Source organism: Jaculus jaculus, chromosome 16 (genome assembly GCF_020740685.1).
Source record: "Jaculus jaculus isolate mJacJac1 chromosome 16, mJacJac1.mat.Y.cur, whole genome shotgun sequence".
NCBI classification, from domain to species: domain Eukaryota; kingdom Metazoa; phylum Chordata; class Mammalia; order Rodentia; family Dipodidae; genus Jaculus; species Jaculus jaculus.
The window spans coordinates 52,246,823-52,267,930 of NC_059117.1; the positions used below are offsets into that span (position 1 = coordinate 52,246,823).

Here is a 21,108-nt window from a genome sequence, read left to right on the forward strand (position 1 = left end):
ATAAGGAACTTTAGTTATATGTGTCCTTGCTTAGAATAAGCTTTATTTAGCCAAATTGTCTAGGGAGGATAACCCACCAGACGGTTTCTCTTCCCTCAAGGTTTTCTGAGTTAAGGGAAGTTTATCAATTGGGAGTAGCCTGTCAAAGCTGCATGTCTCTGTGACTTCTTTATTGCCTGCTAGTTTTAGGGGGAGTTAGTAACTCTTTAGTCTCCTCCTTAAGGCTACTAACACTTAAGTCTGGACTTTGGAAGGATAAAAAAAGATTGGGGGAACTGGGGAGGTGTGGGGTGTTTAGGGGAGGACTGTGTGGGCCAGAACAGGGAGGTGACTCGCTTCCCACTATTTCCAGTTGCATGTAAATGTGTGCACATTTGGGTAGAATACTGTTTTAATCAGATCCACACTGCTGGGATGAACCTCCAAATCAGACAGAGTTTATGGGAGGAATGGGATTTATTTCAGGCTTACGGATCCAGGGGAAGTTTGATAATGGTGGAAGAAGATGGCCTCCTTCACAGAAATCCACACAGACAGACAAACCACCACTAGCACCTCCAAATCAAGCACGAAACAGCAGGAAACCCAGGAAGAACTAACTTGGAATACCTTAACTTGGAATTCAAATCCACTCCCAGTAAGACCTTAGGGCTAGACCCCAGGATCCACCTCCTCCAGTTAGGCAGATGGAGACAAGCTTTAATAAAAATTCCTGAGTCTATTAGGGGAACATACATTCAAACTACCACAGGTACCAACAATCACTTGATGAGTATGAGGTTCATGTTAACTTTTTCTTTCATGTACACTACAACATAGAAAACATCGATGTCAGTATCTATTAATCTGTGTGTGAGTGAGTGTGTGAGTGTGTGTACTGTGGTGTGTGCTATGTGCATTTGTATGTGTCCATACAACACCCTGTGGACAGAACCATTAAGTATTCCACACTACTGCTCTCCCACCCATTCCATTTTGAGCCATAGACCCTTTTTTTTTTAACTTTATATTTTTATTTGGTTGATTAAGAGAGAAAGAGGTAGATAGAGAGAAAGAAAGAGAGAAAGAATGGATGCACCAGGGCCTCTAGCCACAACAAACGAACTCCAGATGCAAGCGTCTCCTTGTGCATCTGGCTTACATGGGTACTGGGGAATTGAACCTGGGCCCTTTAGGCTTCACAGCCAAGTGCCTTCACTGCTGAGCTATCTCTTCAGCTCTGAAACAGAGACTCTTAATTGAACTGGAGTTGCTCTCTTTGGCAAGCTCTGACAATTCTCAGGTCTGTGCTCCTCTACAGGACTGAGGATACAGACGTTCATGTCCATGTCCGGCTGCTTATGTGCATTCTGGGGATGGCACTCTTGAGCCTCTTCAGCCCCTCATGCTTGCATATGGACGATTCGTACCCTCTGAGCAATCCCTCCAGCCCCTCTATTAATTTCTTTTTTTTTTTTAATTTTTTTTTGGTTCATTTTTTATTTATTTATTTGAGAGCGACAGACATAGAGAGAAAGACAGATAGAGGGAGAGAGAGAGAATGGGCGCGCCAGGGCTTCCAGCCTCTGCAAACGAACTCCAGATGCGTGCGCCCCCTTGTGCATCTGGCTAACGTGGGACCTGGGGAACCGAGCCTCGAACCGGGGTCCTTAGGCTTCACAGGCAAGCGCTTAACCGCTAAGCCATCTCTCCAGCCCTCTATTAATTTCTTAATGCATAGAATTCTGTTTTGTTTTAATGTGCTGTTTTATTTTATTTATTTTTTTTGAGAGACAGAGAGAAAGAGGCAGTGAAAGAGAGAGAGAGAATGGGCACACCAGGGCTTTTTGCTACTATAAATGAATTCCAGGTGCATGCACCACTTGGAGCACCTGGCTTTATGTGGGTACTGGGAAATGCGAACTTGGGGTGTCAGGCTTTGCAAGGAAGTGCCTTTAAGCACTGAACCATCTCTACAGCCCTAATGCACACAATTCTATGTTAAGTACCATAGTGAATTATTACAGTTAAACCTCATCTTGCCATTAAATAAGTGTATACAGATGGCCAAAGAGCCTACATAAGAAGGCTTTTATCTCATTCTAACAACTAGGGATCGTCGACACACGTACAACTTGCTTGGTGACGGGACATTGACTTTTATTATTGGTGACACTGTGCTTGTCCTGTCCTGAGTTGGAATGGCGAGAGATAATCAAGCTCTCTATCTCCTCCTAGTAAGTCTATAGGAGATTAACATTTAGCATATAGCAGATGGACAATAAAGAAATGCCACATGACTTCATCAACACCTCTCTATGTCAATTCCTAGCAACTAGGATTTGCATACTGCACTTTTAGGATCTCAAAGATACCAAATGTAAAATAAAATTGGATAATACTACATAATTCATTTTCATAGTTGATCAAACTTGTTGTAACATATATTTTCTGCAATGGCATTAATACACTTCTGTGTGAGAGACTGCTCTACCAGCAAGAACACCAGCTTTGATAAACCTTTAATTACATGCAAGGATTATCAAACTGTGCCAATTGTTGATCCTAAATGAGAAAAGCACTTAGTGTGCAGCTCCTAATGGGAACATTTATCATCTCCTTATCATACCATGCTTTGGGTCTAACTGTTATCTAGTTTCCAAGAAAGTATAAATGTCTTTTCTTAGAATAAAAATGTTCTTTACAGTGTGAGCAGTAGATTGAAGCTGTACAGATTGGCTCTTTAATGAAATAGGCAACATTCCAATGGAACTGACAAGCTTTCTTCTATTTGTTGTGTTTTTTTTTTTCTCATTACAGATGGACCCTATTCAGAAAGCTGTAATAAATCATACATTTGGGGTTCCTCTTCCCCATCGAAGAAAGCAAATCATATCATGCAACATTTGCCAGTTGAGATTTAATTCTGATGTAAGTGTACCCTTTGGAATTCACTAAAGAAATGTATTAATGTGCTTCTAATCTTGTAGGAGAAAAGGTTTCTTCCACATTTTTCTCCAGCAACTGAGCATGTCATGTCAGAATTCAAAGATAGTATTTTAACTCTGAAGTGTACAATATAATGTTTGGTTGTTTACTATAGAAAAATTCTACATGTCAGCTGGGCATGGCAGTACTTGCCTCTAATCCCAGCAGTTGGAAGGCACAGATAGGAGGATTGCTGAGAGTTTGAGGCTACTTTAAGACTACATAGTGAATTCCCAGTCAGCTTAGGCTAGAGTGAGACCCTACCTCAAAGAAAAAAAAAAAAAAAAAAGAGAGAGAGAAAGAAAAAAAACCTCACTTGTACAGCCCTTTACTTGAAATTTAGATTTTTTTTAATGTCTTGGTAATGCTAAATGGTGGCCATATAACGTATCTTTGAGAAATAGTCAAACTTAGGAACAATGATTTCTTTTAATAAACTACACCTCTGAAATATGATAAGTGAAAAGTAATTTTTCATGACCAAGAATTTGTCCTTAACTTCTCTCTACCATGGTGGCCCCTGGCTCCAGACTTATCCCTGTATCCTGAATTACATGTGTGTCAGGGCTCTCAGGAGCTTTAACCCTTGAGCAAGGGACTATAAACAACTCAAGTGACTGAAGTCCCAGAATTAGATAAGTTACATAGAGAGCAGGATGGGGGAATACATGCCGTTGACCTCACTGGTGGTCTTCAAGCTATTTGGAAGATTGTGCCCACCATTTACACCTTTTGGGAGCATCAGGCTAGACATTGGGTCATCCCAATGATACCAGTTTTGACTTCTGGTCAATATACAAAGCCTACAGGATAGTCCTCCCCATCCTTAAACCTGCTTTGGGATTCATTTGGTCCTGAGAAATAAGAGAGAAAGGGAAAGAGAGAGTGAGAAATTGTTGATTTGAAAGAAACAGGAATTGGACCCCTTGCCCTGATGTCTCCATTACTACATGAATAGTTGCCCTGGTCTCTAAGGTTCTGTTACCTATGCTAAGCTGTTAAACAAGGTGGAAATGACTGGATGGATCTAGATTCCCAATGATGTGAGCCTTCCAGAATTTCACCTCCACTTGGATCCTCTGGTGATAGAAAGTTGATAGGTGGTAACCAGGCACAGAAAATAGATGTGACACAAAGGAAGATGACATTTCATTGTGTGTAAGGATTCCTATGGATTCGTAACTTGCACCTACTGCTAGAGTCAAAACATTCCTTCTAGGGCTGAAGAAATGGCTTAGAGGTTAAGGCACTTGCCTGTGAAGCCTATGGACCTAGATTCAACTCCCCACAACCCTTTTAAAGCCAGATGCACATGGTTGTGAATGTGTCTGGAGTTCATTTGCCATGGCTGGGGGCCTGGCACACCCATCCTCAATCTCTCTCTCTAATAAATAAGAATAAAATATTAAGAAACTTTCCATTGAAATGAGCATGAGACACTGGACTGTGGAGCACCTGTCCTAGTACACTCGGGCTACTGTGGCCAAACTCTGGGTAGTTTAGGGCAAATGGAAACTGATAAGCCCCAGATTAAGATAGTAGCAATTTCAATGTCTGGCAAGGACATTCTGCCTATTTGTTCGCACCAAGTGGAACTGGTGTAGATCTGGTTGAGAAGGGCACCATTCTCATTCTGAAGGGCTCTGCTCTCATGATCTCATTGCGTTCCCAAAGGTCCTATCTCCCAATTCTGTCACTAGGAGTTAGGATTTCCGCATGTAACTTTGGCAGAAGCACAAACATTCAGACCACAGCTGGCCATACTTGATGGTATTGGTGCTATCTTAGCTGCTTTGAAAACATCTATCACCACCAAATATAGGTCATTTTTTTCCAAGCCAAACTGTATCCAGCTTTAGTAAAGATACTTTTCATAAACAATCATGATATTTCAGGCAGGACATGGGCAGACACTCGGTAACAGTATACAAGAACTTTCAAACTCCCTTCTTGTATGGACTACCAAAATCAGAAAGCCACTATAAAATCCAATGAAGTCTTCATGTGATGCTCAGAACAGGGGAGTTTAGAGTGAGGGTTGACATTTCACATTGAGCATGTTGTTTTAACAACTTTTCACAGCCAACCCTGACTTTCAGGAAATGAAATGAAAATGGAAGGATTATTGATCTGAAAAATCCACAATCTTTTAGAAAAGGTACCACGGCTCTTGAGAGGAACACCGTCATCTCAGTGATGTCACTGCAGAGTCCAGGTCATCTGACACACTGGCAGAACCAGTGTGAAGGGGTCAGGTCCCAACAGGTCTCTGGTCTTAAGGGAGTTAAGTCTATGCTGATGGTGGAGGGCAGAACATAAAAATGGACTTTGAGTTTTCTCATGCCAGGAGGCATCTGTGCCAAGGTTGGCTACTGTGTCAACACAAGGGAATCCCTCCTCCCCAGAGCCAAGGGGAATCTTTCAAAATGAGCAGGGAAAGGTGTTTTCCAATCACTCCAGCTTGGGAGACCTTCTGTTAGTGACCCTTGTTCCTCCCCCTTCTCCCAAAACAATGAAGTGTTCTGTGTGTTAACAACATAGCTTAAAAAAAAAAACAAAAAAACTAAAACTAAATTCTGCATTTTTATAAAACTTGATAAAAACAGTATTTCAAACTGTACAGTCAACAGAAATACGGAAGGGGGGGTTTTACCATGGGATATTTTTTATAATCATAGAAAATGTTAATAAAAATTGTGAAAAGAGAGAAAAAAAATGCACACATTTCCCTTGGCATCTCTGGCACCTTTGGCTTTCTGTGCCTGGTCTGTTTTGGCATCTCCATTTTCTGCAGGGTTATTCCCTCCTTGCCAGCTTCAGCTTTTCCCCTTTTTCCCTTTGGGTACCTTCTCTCCCATCTTTGCAGGGGTCTTTTTAGGCTTGGGCTCTGGCTTTGGAGGAGCAGGTTTAGCAGATAACCTTGCGGATCCTCTCGGTGGTTCGCCCTTCACCTTGGCTTTATCTCCTCTAGCATCCCCTTCAGCCTTTCTTTTGGGCGTGGTGGCAGTGGGGGGAGGGGGGCGGGATGTAGGCGCTGAACGCGGGGATGCTGCGGCATGCGGCTTTGGTCGGTCCGGGGGTCATCCTCGCTTCTTCTTCACACTCCCCCTAGGCCATTTTATTTGAGGAAATATTTTTAGGGCTTTGAAAATAATTGGTTTGACTGAGACTTTAAGTTTGTCATAAAGTTGTTTAATTTATTAATAATAAAGTATTGCAAGAATGAATCATTACATAATAATCTCTTCCAGTGGATGTAAAAATGTGACACTCTCCTAACATATAAGAGTTGTGAGCTCATGTCTAAATACTAAATGAATGATCACATATGTCTATGATTATTATTCTAAGTGGATTTTTCTTAGTTCCATTTTTCTTCAATTGATATTTAAAAACATATTTTATTTATTTATATGACAGCCAAATAAAAAGAAGCAAAGAGAAAGAAAGAGAGGACAGTGTGTGTGTGTGTGTGTGTGTGTGTGTGTGTGTGTGTGTGTAAATGAGTGCACCAGGTCCTCCAGCCACTGCAAAAGTACTCCAAATGCATGTGCCACTTTCTGCATCTGGCTTTATGTGGGTACTAGGGAATTGAACCCCAACTGTCATGTTTTGCAAACCAGCACCTTAAACTGCTGAGCCATCTCTCCAGCCTGATGTTTTGCTTTGAAACTAATCACATCAAGATACAAAAGGCTCCAAGTTACCAGCTTCTAACATATAATTGTATATACCTTCACTTGTCAACAATCTCACCACCAATATTTACCACTATGTTCATGAAATTTCTTATATGTTAGGAGTCAGAAAGCCACTGCAAGGTCATTGGCCTTGTCCCCCACTGAGTACAAGAATTCCATTTGCGTGCTGGACAGATCTCTTACCATTATGGAGCCTGCGTGCGTGTGAAACCTAGGTTTGATTCCCCAGTACCCATGTAAGTCAGATGCACAGGGGTGTATGCGTGTGGAATTTGTTTTCAGTGGCTAGAAGCCCTTGCACATCCATTCATTATCTTTCTCTCTGTCTCTCTTTCTCTCTCAAGCATCTGGCATTCATTTGCAGTGGTTAGAGGCCCTGGTGCATCTATTTATTCTCTCTCATAAATAAATAAATATAAAATGGAGAAGTGTGTGGTATTAAAAAACAACAACATAATTCCATTTGCCACATCAGGACATGGGTTGAAATTGATTACCTCTGGTGATGGGCCTCTCACCACTACTGGAGCGTGTTCCTTTCTTTTTTTGTGTATTTTAGTCCCTCACATGTGTTGATTTCAAAGCCATGTTTAGGGATAAGAAATGTTGAATATGATGGAGAATGGAATTTCAAAGGGGAAAGTGCAGGTGGGGGGAGGGAGGGTATTACCATGGGATCTTTTTTATAATCATGGAAAATGTTAATAAAAATTGTGAAAAGAAATGCTGACAGATGTGCTTCAGACAACAGTAACAGTAACACATACCACGATTGGCATTAACCTAAAGGAGATAATATAAGAAATATTAGCATGCTCCTTTCAACAGATAGAATCTTACTTCCTTACTAGTGAAAAAATGATGCCTATCCATTTTTAGCAATGAAGCTTCAAGCTGGCAAATGGCTCCAGTGTATTTATGACAGACAGCTAGCGACTGTTCTCACAACTCTGCTTTCATGACATCTGCCATGTGCTCAAAAAAAAAAAAAAAAAAAAAAAAAAAGCCAAGGGTTGGAGAGACAGCTTAGCAGCTAAAGGGCCTGCTTGAGAAGTCTAAGGCCCCAGGTTCAATTCCCCAGGACCCACATAACCCAGATGGCCAGGTGGCACATGCATTTGGAGTTCATTTGCAGTAGCTGGAGACCCTGGCATGCCCATTCTCTTTCTCTCTCTCTATGTCTCTCTTTCTCAGATGATTTGAAAAAGAAGAAGAAGAAAGGAAAACGGCCAAGGTTTGGGAGGATTTGGTCTCATTGGGTTTTGTTATCCTCCAGCCATTATTTCACTGACTATCATTAGAACGCGTATTAGTTGGCTACTGCTCTGTGGTGTGGAGGAACACAGATGTGTCACCTTCAACTGCTGGAGGTGAGAAGTCAAAACTGCATGCCAACTGGAAGATAGAAGGGTGTGGTCAGGATTCTCCTCCCACTAAGAACCCAGTTCCTTACAGCTTCCAGCTCCTAGAGGCTGCCTGAAGCTCTGAGCTGGCGAGCCACTCCTACAGCCCATCTTCCCAGTCCACACCTAAAGTTATTTCAGAATTATTATATAACACTTGAAACTGTTTTAGAGATTTTGTTTATTTATTTTTTGGAGGGGGGAGGCTTTCAAGGTAAGGTCTCACTGAGCCCAGGATGACCTGGAATTCCCTATGTAATCTCAGGGTGGCCTTGAACTCACAGGGATCCTCCTATCTCTGCTTCCCTAGTGCTGGAATTAAAGGCCTGTGCCACCATGCCCAGCACTTTTAGAGATTTTAACATGTCTTTGTATCATGATGTCACGGAGAACGGTGAGCTGAAGAAGTATCTTAGTGGTTAATGAACTTTCCTGAGAAGCCGGAGGACCCAGGTTCGACTTCCTCAAAAGCCATGTAAGCCAGATGCACATGGTGGCGCATGTGTCTGGAGGTCATGTGCAGTGGCTAGAGGTCCTGGCCTGCCCATTTCTCTCTCTTTCTCTCTCTAATAAATAAATATTTTTAAAAAGGAGAGCTGATATATTAGAAATTAGGTTTTGCTACTTTATTAGATTTTGCTACTTCCATACCATATCAACAGTTTAACTGATTTTGTATTCACTTTAGGTACTTAGAGTCCTAATCAATTGCATTTAACAATTGATCAACATGTAAGAAACAATCCTTAGAGATTAGTCAAAGTATACACATATTTCATATTGTATTTCTTTAATCCCAAGAAAAAGTTTACTCATCCCATCACAACTGCTTTTTTGATCTTTCCAGGTAAATCTAGATGTTATGTCCTTGTGACAACTTGGAAGCCTGGAATTATTCTGGGGAAAAAATAAAAACATTGCAATTCAGTTATATGCTTGATCAAATCTCCCATCACATAAGAAAATAATTTCTATTTGTTTTTTTTTTGAGTTAGGGTTTACCTCTAGCCCAGGCTGAACTGGAATTCACTGTGTAGTCTCAGGGTGGCCTCAAACTCACAATGATCCTCCTACCCCTGCCTCCAAAGTGCTGGGATTAAAGACATGCACTACCTTGCCTATTATGCAGGAAAATAGTTCTTCCTGGTGAACAATTTTACATTTCAAAGCATGTTCCATTCCTAATGAAGATAGTAGCTTGCTATTATTTTCATTTCCATGTCATAAACATTTAATTTCCTTTCTTTGTAAGGTTTATTTGCTTTTTAATACTTCATATTGCAAACTATGTAGTCTGATGCTCTTTCATATATACTGCCTATATGGTTCAACTTCCATTTGGGGCACTGCCAATAGCTTTGAAAATATCATAAATTATATTGTGGACATTTTATTCAATAACTATCTCCTAATGCAGACTTTGTCTTTAATTAAAAAAAAAAATCTTGGGCTGGAGAGATTGCTCAGTGGTAAAGGCACTTGCCTGCAAATCATAAGGAACTGAGTTCAGTTCCCCAGTACCCATGTAAAACCAGAATCACAATGTGGCACATGCATCTGGAGTTTGTTTGCAGTGGCTAGATACCCTGGTGTGCCCATTCTCTCTCCCTATGTTTCTCTGTGCTTGAAAAAAAAAAATATATATATATATATAAAATGTGGGCTGAGCACATTAATGCATATAACTTTGAAAGATAACTTTTAACAGGGCAAACATAGATTGTTAAGTGGAGAATGAGTTCAGTGAGTGCTTAATAGAACCTGAAATATGATCCAAGGTCCCATTCTAAAAATTGTAAAATGTAAGCATGATTATGGCTATACTCAAAACAATAGAATGCTATAATTAATTGGAGGCAGGAGACTATTGGCTTATTTAACATTTAGAAGCCAAGATGCTTGTAGACATGAAACAGGGTGTTAGGGGTTCAGGAAGGTCTTTACCCTGGGTTTGCATTTGCATTCAACCAAAGAATTGGGTAAATCAAACTGAGAAGGATAATTATTAAATTATTATATTTTTGAGCGAAACACAGAACAAAGGGAAGAAAGATGAATACATCCACATGTGGTGGGTCTGCAAGCAATGTACAAAGAGAGTTAGAAAGGAAAGAAAAGAGAGTACAAAGAGCCCCAGCCATGTGGAGGGCAGGAGGGGGTAAGGAGCCCACGGGGGAGTAGGGTCGGGGGTTCTCCTCTCGATTCCACCCAGCTGGGCCGGAAGAGGGGACACACTCATCAGAACCTGGAGGTTCTCGAATGCAATGATGAGTGGGCTGCCAAGAGAGCTTGCTCTCTCCTGGTAAGTGTATTTATAACTTTATGGTGGTGGGTGTCACCTTCGGGCTCAGGTGAGCTGAGAGACAGCTGATTGGTGTGGGCTAGGGGCAGTCTCAGATAGAAGCCAGCTATGATGGCCAAGTTCTGGGGGCTGAACGTGACCAACCACAATGTCAGGATTAAACCCTAGGAAGTAGAGCTCCCTCCCAGGAGAAGCCCAGCTTGTTTGTGGAAGACAGGTCCAGGGAAGAGATAAGAAGTCAGATCCTACTCTATCTCCAGCCAAGGGGAGGCTGCAAGGGTACTTTCCAGGGCCCAGTCTTCCTAAGCGCCTGACAAAACTACTCGAGTCCTTCTCAGATACTGTGAAGTTTTGTCGATCGCTGGCTGGGTAGGGTGTATGACCATTTAAGTACTGGTTTGGTGCCATCTGTGATCTGGTCAAGGGGGAGTAGCAAGTTCATTCTCAAGTTCAAGGCAATTCAGTACAAGACATGGATGCTCACTTGTGCCCTTCATGATAGCCCAGGCTATCTTGACAAATCACTTACCCTGGATGTGGTGGCGCATACCTGTAATCCCAGCACTCTGGAGGCAGAGGTAGGAGGAATACTATGAGTTTAAGGCCACCCTGAGAATACATAGTGAATTCCAGGTCAGCCTGGGCTGGCTAGAAAGAGATCCTACCTTGAAAACTAAAAAAAAAATAAATAAATAAATAAATTAAAAAAGAAAGAAAGAGAGAGAGAGAAAGAGAGAGAGAAAGAGAGAGAGAAAGAAAGAAAGAAAGAAAGAAAGAGAGAGAAAGAAAATCACTCTGTTTCTTCGTTCTTTCCTTTCTGGAGCTAATGGATTTTGTAGAATCACTGGTTTGGCTTCGCCCACAGGACTGCTGGCTTCTCAAATACACACTGAGATTCAGGCCCACTCACAATTTCTGTGTAAATACATGGGCAGGTTAAAGATAAAGCCATGTGACGGACCTGTAATGCAGTTAGAGTGCACATGCTTTAGGACTCAGGAATACTAAGAACCAACAAGAAATAAAATTCTTGTTAGAAGTTACCATTGCTTGAAAGAGCCAGTGGCCCTTTGAAGGGAGGCTTGGGTATACCCATAGTCCATTAACCTCCATGGAGAAGCAAAGGACATCATTGGGGAGCAAGGTGGTGCTATGAACGTTTACAGATCTGTGTGATTTCCGGTGAGACTCTGAGATGCAGGGAGACCTTTCCCTATTCATGCAATCACAATCAGCATATGTGGTTTCTCTAGCTTGGGCAAAATGGTGCCTTTCAATTCCTTATGTAGATTGGTACAAGGCAGATTTATTCCTATTTGGTTGTTACCTGTGTATCTGGCCATCCATGTGGCTTTCCCTAAAGCAGGTTGCAGAGGTAGACTTTTTCTACCCATTTTCCAAGCGGGGCTTATTTCCTTTGCATCCATACATTTGTGATAATCAACTTTTTATTGTCCCAACCATCAGTCATTCTTGATTACAGCTGGGTAGAAGTTCGGTTATGTTGATGGGCTCATCAGAGAACTTGCTATTACAACTGGCCACCACGATCAGCCCTCCATGGGAAAAGTTCTTCCCCTCAAGGCTTTTTTGGACTGTTAGGTCACTTACACCAGGGCCTCAATGAGTTGGTGTGCCCATTCTCCCAATATACCTCTCAATTATTTCCCAATTATTCTGCTCTTGCTTTTTTTTTTCAGTACACAAGGGTAGTTCATAATCTATTTCACCCATGATCATATTAAGTTTTCCCAATCCTTAGTGCAGTTATTGTAGAAATGTAAATGACATGAATTATAATTTGATGAATATTTAGCTCTGCTCTAAAAGACAGTTCAGCATATGTTTTATTTGAATGTTTCCAAGTCTAATTTCATTGATTTTTGATAGTTTCTTAAGTTAGAGGGGTTTCGTTTGTTTTAGGTTTGGGCTTGGGCAGCTAAATATTTATCTTTGATTTTCATCTTACTTTTAGTAACTAACTAGCCCTCTTCATGGTTTGAAAAGACTTTAAGAAGTAAATGTTTCTAATTCTGCCGCTCTCTGCCAGCACTGCTCCTGCTACTACGCATGGTCAAAGGGTCTCCTCATTCTCTAATTTAGCTGCTATTTCTTCAGTTGCAGCAGAGATGACACCAAACCTTTCCATGGAAAAATATTTACGTATTATGGGCTGGAGAGATGGTTTAGTGGTTAAGGCACTTGCCTGCGAAGCCTAAGGACCCAGGTTCTATTTCCCAGTACCCACATGAACCACATGCCTAAGATAGCACATGAATATGGTGTGCATTTGCAATGGCTGGAGGCTCTGGCGTTCCCCCCTTTCTCTGCTTGCAAATAAATAAATAAAATACTTTTAAAAAATTTACTCATTTCATCAAGCATTGAAAATAGTTATATGATTAAAAATATTCACTCTATGGGCTGGAGAGATGGCATAGCGGTTAAGCGCTTGTCTGTGAAGCCTTAGGACCCCGGTTCAAGGCTTCATTCCCCAGGACCCACGTTAGCCAGATGCATAATAAGGGGCGCATGTGTCTGGAGTTCGTTTACAGTGGCTGGAGGTCCTGGAGCGTCCATTCTCTTTCTGTATATGTCTGCCTATTTCTCACTCTGTTGTTCTCAAATAAATAAATTAAAAAAATATTTACTCTGGCCTTTGTATGTGGATTTGGTTAGGAACCATCTGTTTCTATGGAAAAGCTTAATGATAAAGGTCTAACAACCCTTTGGTGGCTATATTTCTTTTTCTTTCTTTCTTTCTTTCTTTCTTTCTTTCTTTCTTTCTTTCTTTATTTTATTTATTTTTTTTTTTTTGAGGGAGGGTTTCATTCTAGCCCAGGCTGAGCGGGAATTCACTATGTAATCTCAGGCTGGCCTTGAACTCACAGTGATCCTCCTACCTCTGCCTCCCAAGTGCTGGGATTGAAGGTGTGCACCACCATACCTGGCTTCTCTATTTTTGAATGAAATGTATAGGTGAACAAGACTTGTTTTCATGCTATATGAACTGTTAGATATCACTGGTTCTTATCTTTACTTTTGAAACAAAAACTGGGAAAGGTACAAGCTAATGACAGAGTGATCTGCATGTAAATGGATAAACCACAGGACATGTGCTAAATATGATTCAGTATCAAGAATCACTGAGCTAAAAGCTCCAACAAGGGGCTGGAGAGATGGCTTAGTGGTAAAATGTGCTTGCTAGCAAAGCTTGACAGCCTGGGTTCAATTCACCAGTACCCACTTAAAGCCAGCTGCACAAAGTGGCATGTGCATCAGGAATTTGTTTGCAGTGTCAAGAGGCCCTGATGTGCCTATTTCTTCTCTCTCATTCTCTTCTTGCAAATAAATAAATAAAAGTATTTTTTATAAAGAGCTCAAACCGGGTACCTATTGTCTCTGTGCTCTGCAAATATGCTAGGACCAGAGTTGGTCAGTTTTATGGAGGTGATTTAAAAATATTTTATTTATTTATTAGAGAGAGAGAAAGAGAATGGGTACTCCAGGGCCTTCATGCACTGCAGAGGAACTCCATGTGCCACCTTGTATATCTGGATTATGTAGCTTCTGAGGAATTGAACCTGGGTCCTTAGGCTTTGTAGGCAAGCGTCTTAACCACTAACCCATCACACCAGGCCCTTATGGATGTGCTTGAACATTTAATTACTCGCTTGCCTGTTTTGCGACCCCCACTCCTGGGGCTCCTCACTTGCCGTCGGCAGTTGGATCTCATGTTGAGAAAAAGGTAAGTCATTCTCTGCTCAGTCCAGTGAGGGCAGGCAAAGGGTTCCACTGCTGTGGCTGTGGGTCAGGGATGATTAAACGGCCTCATTTCATGTCTTATCTGTAGCCAGACTGTGTGACCTCAGGTTGAACTTTGAAAGTGAGTGTCTCATAGTGATCATGCTTGAATGTTTACAAAACTCTCAGATTGGGTAGAAAAATTATTATAGCTTTAGTTGTGTTGGTATGAAATGGTAGATTTTTAGATCAAAACCAACTCAGAGCCAGGCATGGTGGTGCACACCTTTAATCCCAGCACTCGGGAGGCAGAGGTAAGAGGATGACTGTGAGTTTGAGGCTGAACTAAGACTGCACTGAATTCCAGGTCAGCCTCAGCTTGACTGGGACTCTACAGAACAACAACAAAAAAAAAACCTCTGGCCTGGAGAGATGGCCTAGTGGCTAATGCTCTTGCCTGCCATGACAAAGGACCCAGGTTTGATTCCCCAGGACTCACATAAGCCAGATACAAAAGGGGGTGCATACAGCTGGAGTTTGTTTGCAGTGGCTAGAAGTCCTGGCATGCCCATTCTCTCTCTCTCTCCCTCTCTCTCTCTCTCTCTCCCCCTCCCTCTCTCTCTCTCTCTCTCTCTGTCTTTCTCTGCCTATTTCTGTCTCTCAAATAAAGAAAAATATTTTTAAAAATGTATGTAACAAACAAACAGTTTTTCTACTCTGGAGCCATTCATTAACATTGTAATTCCATTAGTACATTACATGCTGGCTGAAAATTTGAGGCAGATTTTGGGACATGAGGGGATCCAGTCACTTAAAATGTTCACTGTTTCATCTCTAACCTGAGACAAGTTGCCGATCTTGAAACTGAATGGTGGTGGGAATGAAAGCCTCTTACTTCCTCACAGACTCATCAAAGGATATTTCATGTACAAGACTAAGTTTTCTTTGTTTCTAAGCAAATATCTCCTAGAATGTTAAATGAATGAAAGTTAACCCATCTCAGGCCCTGGTCAATTAGAGGAAGACATGTGTCACTGAAACAAGGTTTTCAACTCTGGTTTCCAGCAGAAATGCTTAAGTGTCTGGAAATAAGAGAGAGGAATGAGTTAATAAGTTCCAAAGAACTTGTGCACTTGTATCTCTAGCTGAAGCTAACTCCAACTCTAGAAGACAATTGCTTACTTACTCGGTGTCTGCACTTGGCTGTCTAGTAGCTATCACAAGTCTAAAGTGCCCATCACTAAGCCGGGTATGGTGGCACACACCTTTAATCACAGCCCTCAGGACGCGGAGGTACAAGGATCATCAGGAGTTCAAGGTCATCCTGAGACTCCATAGTGAATGCCAGGTCAGCCTAGGCTATGCTAGGGTGAGACCCTATCTCAAAAAACAAAATAAATAAATAAAACGTTCAACACTAATGGCCACATCTCACTCCTCCAAAGCCTGCAAAGTTTCCCTTGGAGGATAGCAACCCTGTCTTTCCAACTCCCATGGCTGAAACTATTGTACTTATCCTGTACTCCTCTCTTCACACACACCGTATCCAGTTAGAACTGGGTAGTAGACACCAGCCGGGACAGACACACCCCGGCCCTACCCACAATGGTTCCAGAACCTGACCACTTCTCCCCACCTTCACACAATCCCTCTGAGGTAAACCATCATTTCTCATGCATATGATTAGAACAATCTTTGTGGTCATTCTATCTGTTCATGCTCCACTTATCAATCATTTTGAAAGGTTGTGTCAAGAGCAAGTGGCTTTCCACTAAAATGTTCCATTGTTGTTGGATTCCCATTCACTAAAGACACCAAATCCTTATGGTGGCCACATAGCCCCAAGAAGTGTACGAACGGTGGCCTCTGGGAGGATTGCTTTTGAGGAGTGAGGGAATGCTAAAGGCTTGTACCCAGGGCTTCACACATGCTGGGTAATCGTTCTCCTTCTGCCACTGACATCCCGAAGCCCTTGGCTTATTGAGACAGTCCAGGTAGGTAGCTCAGGCTAGCCTCAAACTTGTGATCCTCCTGCCTCAGGCTCCTGAATGCTGGGATTGAAGGTGCACAGCATCACACCCAGCCTTTCAGGGCCATTCTGTGCTTCCTGCAGCTGCATTGCAGGGCTGCGTGAGCCAAGTGAGATACTGATTAAAATCTTGGTAAGTGAGACAAATGATTTACTATAACATCAAAATAATAAGATTGGTGAATTGTTGGCTGGAGAGCTGGTTTATCAGTTAAGGTGTTTGCCTGCCAAGCCTGACAACCCGGGTTCAGGTCCCTAGTACCCACGAGAAGCACATGCACAAAGTTCCACAGGCATCTGGAGTTTGTTTGCAGTGGTTGGAGGCCCTGGCATCTCCCCCCACCCCCCGCCTCTGCCACACACACACCTTCTCTGCTTGTAAATAAGTAATATTAAAAGAAATTGGGGGAAAAATGGTGAATTGTGGCCTAGAAATAGCCACTTACCTCTGTCAACATGGTGGTGTTAAAAGCAGCAGGTGAGTCAGAATGGCTGGGGGGGGGGAATACTCTGTATTTAAACTTCTGTTATGTTATGTATCGCCCTCATGACACTAATTACGTAAAACATTATATTATGTTGCCCTTTTTGATTGCTGGAAGTTTTAGCACCCCCTGAAACTCTATGCCCTAGCACGTACATCTTGCCCCCTGATCCTGGCCCTGCAGCCTCCCATACATGTTCCAGCCTTTTTTATCCTTCTCAGCGCCACACTGATGCTTCTGCCGGGCACACTCCTTCGTCACGCTGTTCACCGCTCCACACTTCACTGTGGCCTCGCTTTGCCTTGCTGCTGACTGGGGAGCTACGCGAGGTTCATCTTCCATCATCCAGCATCCTTACCCGATCGTTTTCCTCCTCGTCACTAGAAACTCTTTCAAGAGACTATGTAATTGACTTACCATGTGTGGTTAGTACCTCTGATTAGAGTGTCAGGTTGATTGGGGCAACCATATGTACATGCTTGATTCTCGGTTCAGTACATGCTGCATTCCCTATTTTATCCAAGTATGAGAGCGCGCTTGGTAGATCGTGCTTAATAAATATTTACTGAGTATACAATTAACGAGATAAATATTGTGGTGCTAGCTCGCTAGTCATACACACCAGAGCTCTATTTCTTCTAAGCTCTGTTCAGTGCTCTCCAATTTCCTCTTCTTCTTCATCCCTAAGTGAAACCATAAAAACCCATACCCACTGATAAGAAATGGAGAGAGTCAAGCCAGGCATGGCCTTTAATCCCAGTAATCACTCAGGAGGCAGAGGTAGGAGGCTTGCTCTGAGGTCAAGTCCAGCCTGGGATAGAGTGATATCCTACCTTGAAGCAAACAAACAAATTAGCTAATTAACAAAAAGAAATGGAGAGCTGGAGAGATGGTTTAGCAGTTAAGGTGCTTGCCTGCAAAGCCTAGACCCAGCCTCTAATCCCCAGTACCCATTCAAAGCCAGATGCACAAAGTGGCACATGCAATTGGAGTTTTTTGCAGCAGCCAAAGGCACTGGCATGTCCTATCTCTCCCCTGCTCTCTTCTTACAAACAAATAAATAAATTATGTAAACAAAAATATTTTAAAAATGAAATTGAGAAAATCTTTGAGGAGCTTAATGAAGTACCTTTGTCTCAATTATGTAAATGCATGCTATCTTCGTCCATGATCCCCCTGAAGATATTATAACTTCAATGTATTTGATCTACCCATGGACAACTTGATAGTTGTAGTGAATCCAGGCTTTTCTTGGTATTTTAGCATCAAATAATTATCATTAAAAATTATTAGATAGGATTCTCCATCACCCATTGCACCAGCAAATAGTTGGTATATCAGATGACCTAAAGTCCCAGTCATTAGCTGGGCCGATAGTGAAATAAAGGAGAAGTGTGTGTGTGTGTGTGTGTGTGTGTGTGTGTGTGTGTGTGTGTCAATAAGACACCTAGCATTTAAGGGTTTCAGCAGTGCCTGACCTTATAGGGCACAGAAGCTAGTAACCATGATAGAGCCCATGCCAGCTTCTTGCTTTGATCATGAGGAATTCTGTGTATACCCCTTGCCCCAAAGGATCACTGTTCCTAACATAAACACATGGAACTTACTGATTGTGACAGCTGCACATCAGAGAAGCATTAGTCATTTTAGTTGCTTTTCTCATCACTGTGACCAAATCCCTAAGGGAGTTCAGCAACAGGGTTTATTTGGTCTCATAGTTTGGGCATACAGTTCCTCATGGCAGGGAAACAGTGACAAGAAGAGATCTATCTACGGCCGGAGAGATGGCTTAGTGGTTAAGACACTTGCCTATGAAGCTTAAGGACCCAGCCTCGATTCCCCAGAACCCACATAAGCTAGATGCACATGGTAGCACATGCATCTGGACTTTGTTTACAGCGGCTAGAAGCCCTGGCATGCCTATTCTCCCCCCACCATAAATAAATAAAAACAAAATTTAAGAAAAAGAACAGATGTAGTTGGCCAATTAAATTCCGGTGTACAGGTGGAAGTTTATGATTTGGTTTCTCATTTCTCAGAAATCAACTTGCTTTCCACACCCAACGCTAGGCCAGTAGGAAAGGGTGACTCAAGCACTTGCCCAGGCATGCTTCTGGAAGTTGAGGACGCAGGGCGGAGGCGCTCTAACTCCGCATACACCCCCTAGTGCTCAGGCATTAGTCCCAGGAGCAAATGAAGCCCCAAGAGTTTGGCTGCTGCGTGTAACCAGAGGGGCAAGGCAAGTACTTCAGGTTGACCTTGATGAGGCCATGGATGACCACACCTCCGCCATTCAAGTCCAACCCAGTTTTGAAGTTTCCCTATTACAACAGAGGGTTCATACTCTGCAGGCTCGGGTATTCTGATGAAGCTTTGGAAGATTTCAATAAGGTATTAGACTTAAATCCTGGGTTTCATGATGCTACTTTGAGCTTGAAACAGACTATTCTGGACAAAGAAGGAATACTACCAAAAGTTTCTGAAAAATTTAACTTAATTGAAATGTTAACTCATGATTCTTAAGTCTGCATCTAATTGTCTCTTAAAAGTGTTGTGCTGTTTTAATTCATACGTAAGATAAAGAGGTTTACATTTATTTAAGGTTATTAATTGCAGTTTGAGAAACTCTTGAATTCTTTTTAGTAGAGTATGTAAGTGTATACTATTACAATAAAATGTTTAAATAAACGTGCTGGTGGCAGCAGTGTGAGGCAGCTGGTCACACTGTACCCACAGTCAGGAAGCAGAGAGATAAATGCTGGCGCTCCTTTGGCCTTTCTGCTTCTTTTCCCTTTTATTCACTCTATACAACTAGCCCACTTTCCTCCCCAGACAGACCTCTCTGGGAACGTGCTCACAAACAAACCCGGGGCTGTGTCTCTTACACATTCTGAGCCCAGTCAAGTTGATGAGACAAACCAGAAAGGACCCGTGCTCAGATGAGGTCAGAGAAGGACAGACACAGAAGTACATGTGATGAGAGGTTTTGGTTCCATGTTGTCTTTCTTTCATATGTACTGGCTCATGGGAAAGGGACTACACAGAGACTCCTCAGGTAATATAGTCAAAGCTCACTTTATTTAGAGGACACGTTTTCTTCTGCTGCATGCAAAGCCTGGCTGAACATGTCTCCAAGTGGATAAATCTTCTCATCCCTCATCCCTTATTTATGAGTGCAATTTATCCTTATCCTAACTCCTAATAATTCTTTGAATTGACTTGAAGTTCAGCTGTGTTCATCCTCCATGCCTAACGAAACAAGAATAGACACAGGTGTTTTTTGTTTGTTTGTTTGTTTGTTTTTGCCTGTCACCTTGACTCTGATACTTACCATGGATGAGACTGTTGTAGATGACTGCTGCCGTCCCAGGTTGCTTCTGTAAACAACCTCCCAATAACCAGAACTGAGCACTTTGTGGTTTCCTTCACCCATGGAGAGGAGAATGGTGAAGGTTAAATAATCCAGTGAGTTCTTAATAGCTGGCATTCTAGAAGATTAGAACATTCTAGAAGATGTTAGCTGGGCTGTACATAAATTGCTATGCTTTGGATGTTGAATGACTTACAAAAGTCCCAGGGTTAAAGGTTTCTTGCTGGCTTATGGCACCACTTGGAGGTTGTATATCTTTTAGAAGATGGGGCCCCATAGGAGGACATTAGGTCAGTGGCAGAGTGTCCTTGAAGGAGTTATTAGATCCTTGTCCTCTTTTATTGTCTTTTTTTTTTTTAATATTTACTTATTGGAGAGAAAGAGAATGGGTGTGTCAGGGCCTCCAGCCACTGCAAATGAACCCCAGACATGTGCACCACCTTGTTTATCTGTCTTATGTGGGTGCTAGGGAATCAAACCTGGGTCGATAGGCTTTGCAGGCAAGCGCCTTAATGGCTAAGCCATCTCTCCAGCCTGTCTTTTCATCCTTTGATTCCTGCAATGAGGTGCAAGCCTCCTCTTGACACTTGCCTCCGCCATTATGTACTTTGCCACAATGAGCCCAGTGCACTGGGGCCAACTGACCTTAGTCCATAAGCTTTGAAACAGTAAGCCCAGCTAAATCCTTCATCCTTCAAGGTTGTGTTTCTTAGGTTATTTCTTTTTTACAGTGAATAAAAAGAAATGTGTGTATGTGTGTCTATATGTGTGTGTGTGTGTGTGTGTGTGCTTTAATTCCCTAGGATCCATGGAAACCCAGATGCACAGGTAATACTTTTGATACTGTGATTTTGGTGGTAGGATCAATGATAAGTGAAGTATCTACTTGCTTGTAATCACAGAACATTCCAGACAATTTGTTACATCCTACTGCCATGTGATTTAGTAGACAGAAGACAGAGGAAGGTAATCCTAAAAACTGATAAGACAATATTTGAATCACAGATGTCATTTCTGTCTGTGATCTTCATTTCATTTCTGTAGAAAGTAGATTTTTAAAACTTATTTATTTATTTGAGAGAAAGAGGAAGATAGAGAGAAAATAGG

The 21,108-nt window shown here is 42.0% G+C and overlaps 1 protein-coding gene across 4 annotated transcripts in view; it reads left to right on the forward strand.

Annotated features, from left to right (window-relative positions):
* Window positions 1-21,108, forward strand: part of Znf385d (zinc finger protein 385D) — a 1,102,298-nt gene that overhangs the window by 941,646 nt on the left and 139,544 nt on the right. For all 4 annotated transcript variants that reach the window (XM_045136109.1, XM_045136110.1, XM_045136112.1 and 1 more), the window contains one exon: window positions 2,800-2,910. In XM_045136109.1, coding sequence (XP_044992044.1) covers window positions 2,800-2,910 — 111 coding nt within the window. The remainder of the gene's footprint in view (window positions 1-2,799; window positions 2,911-21,108) is intronic.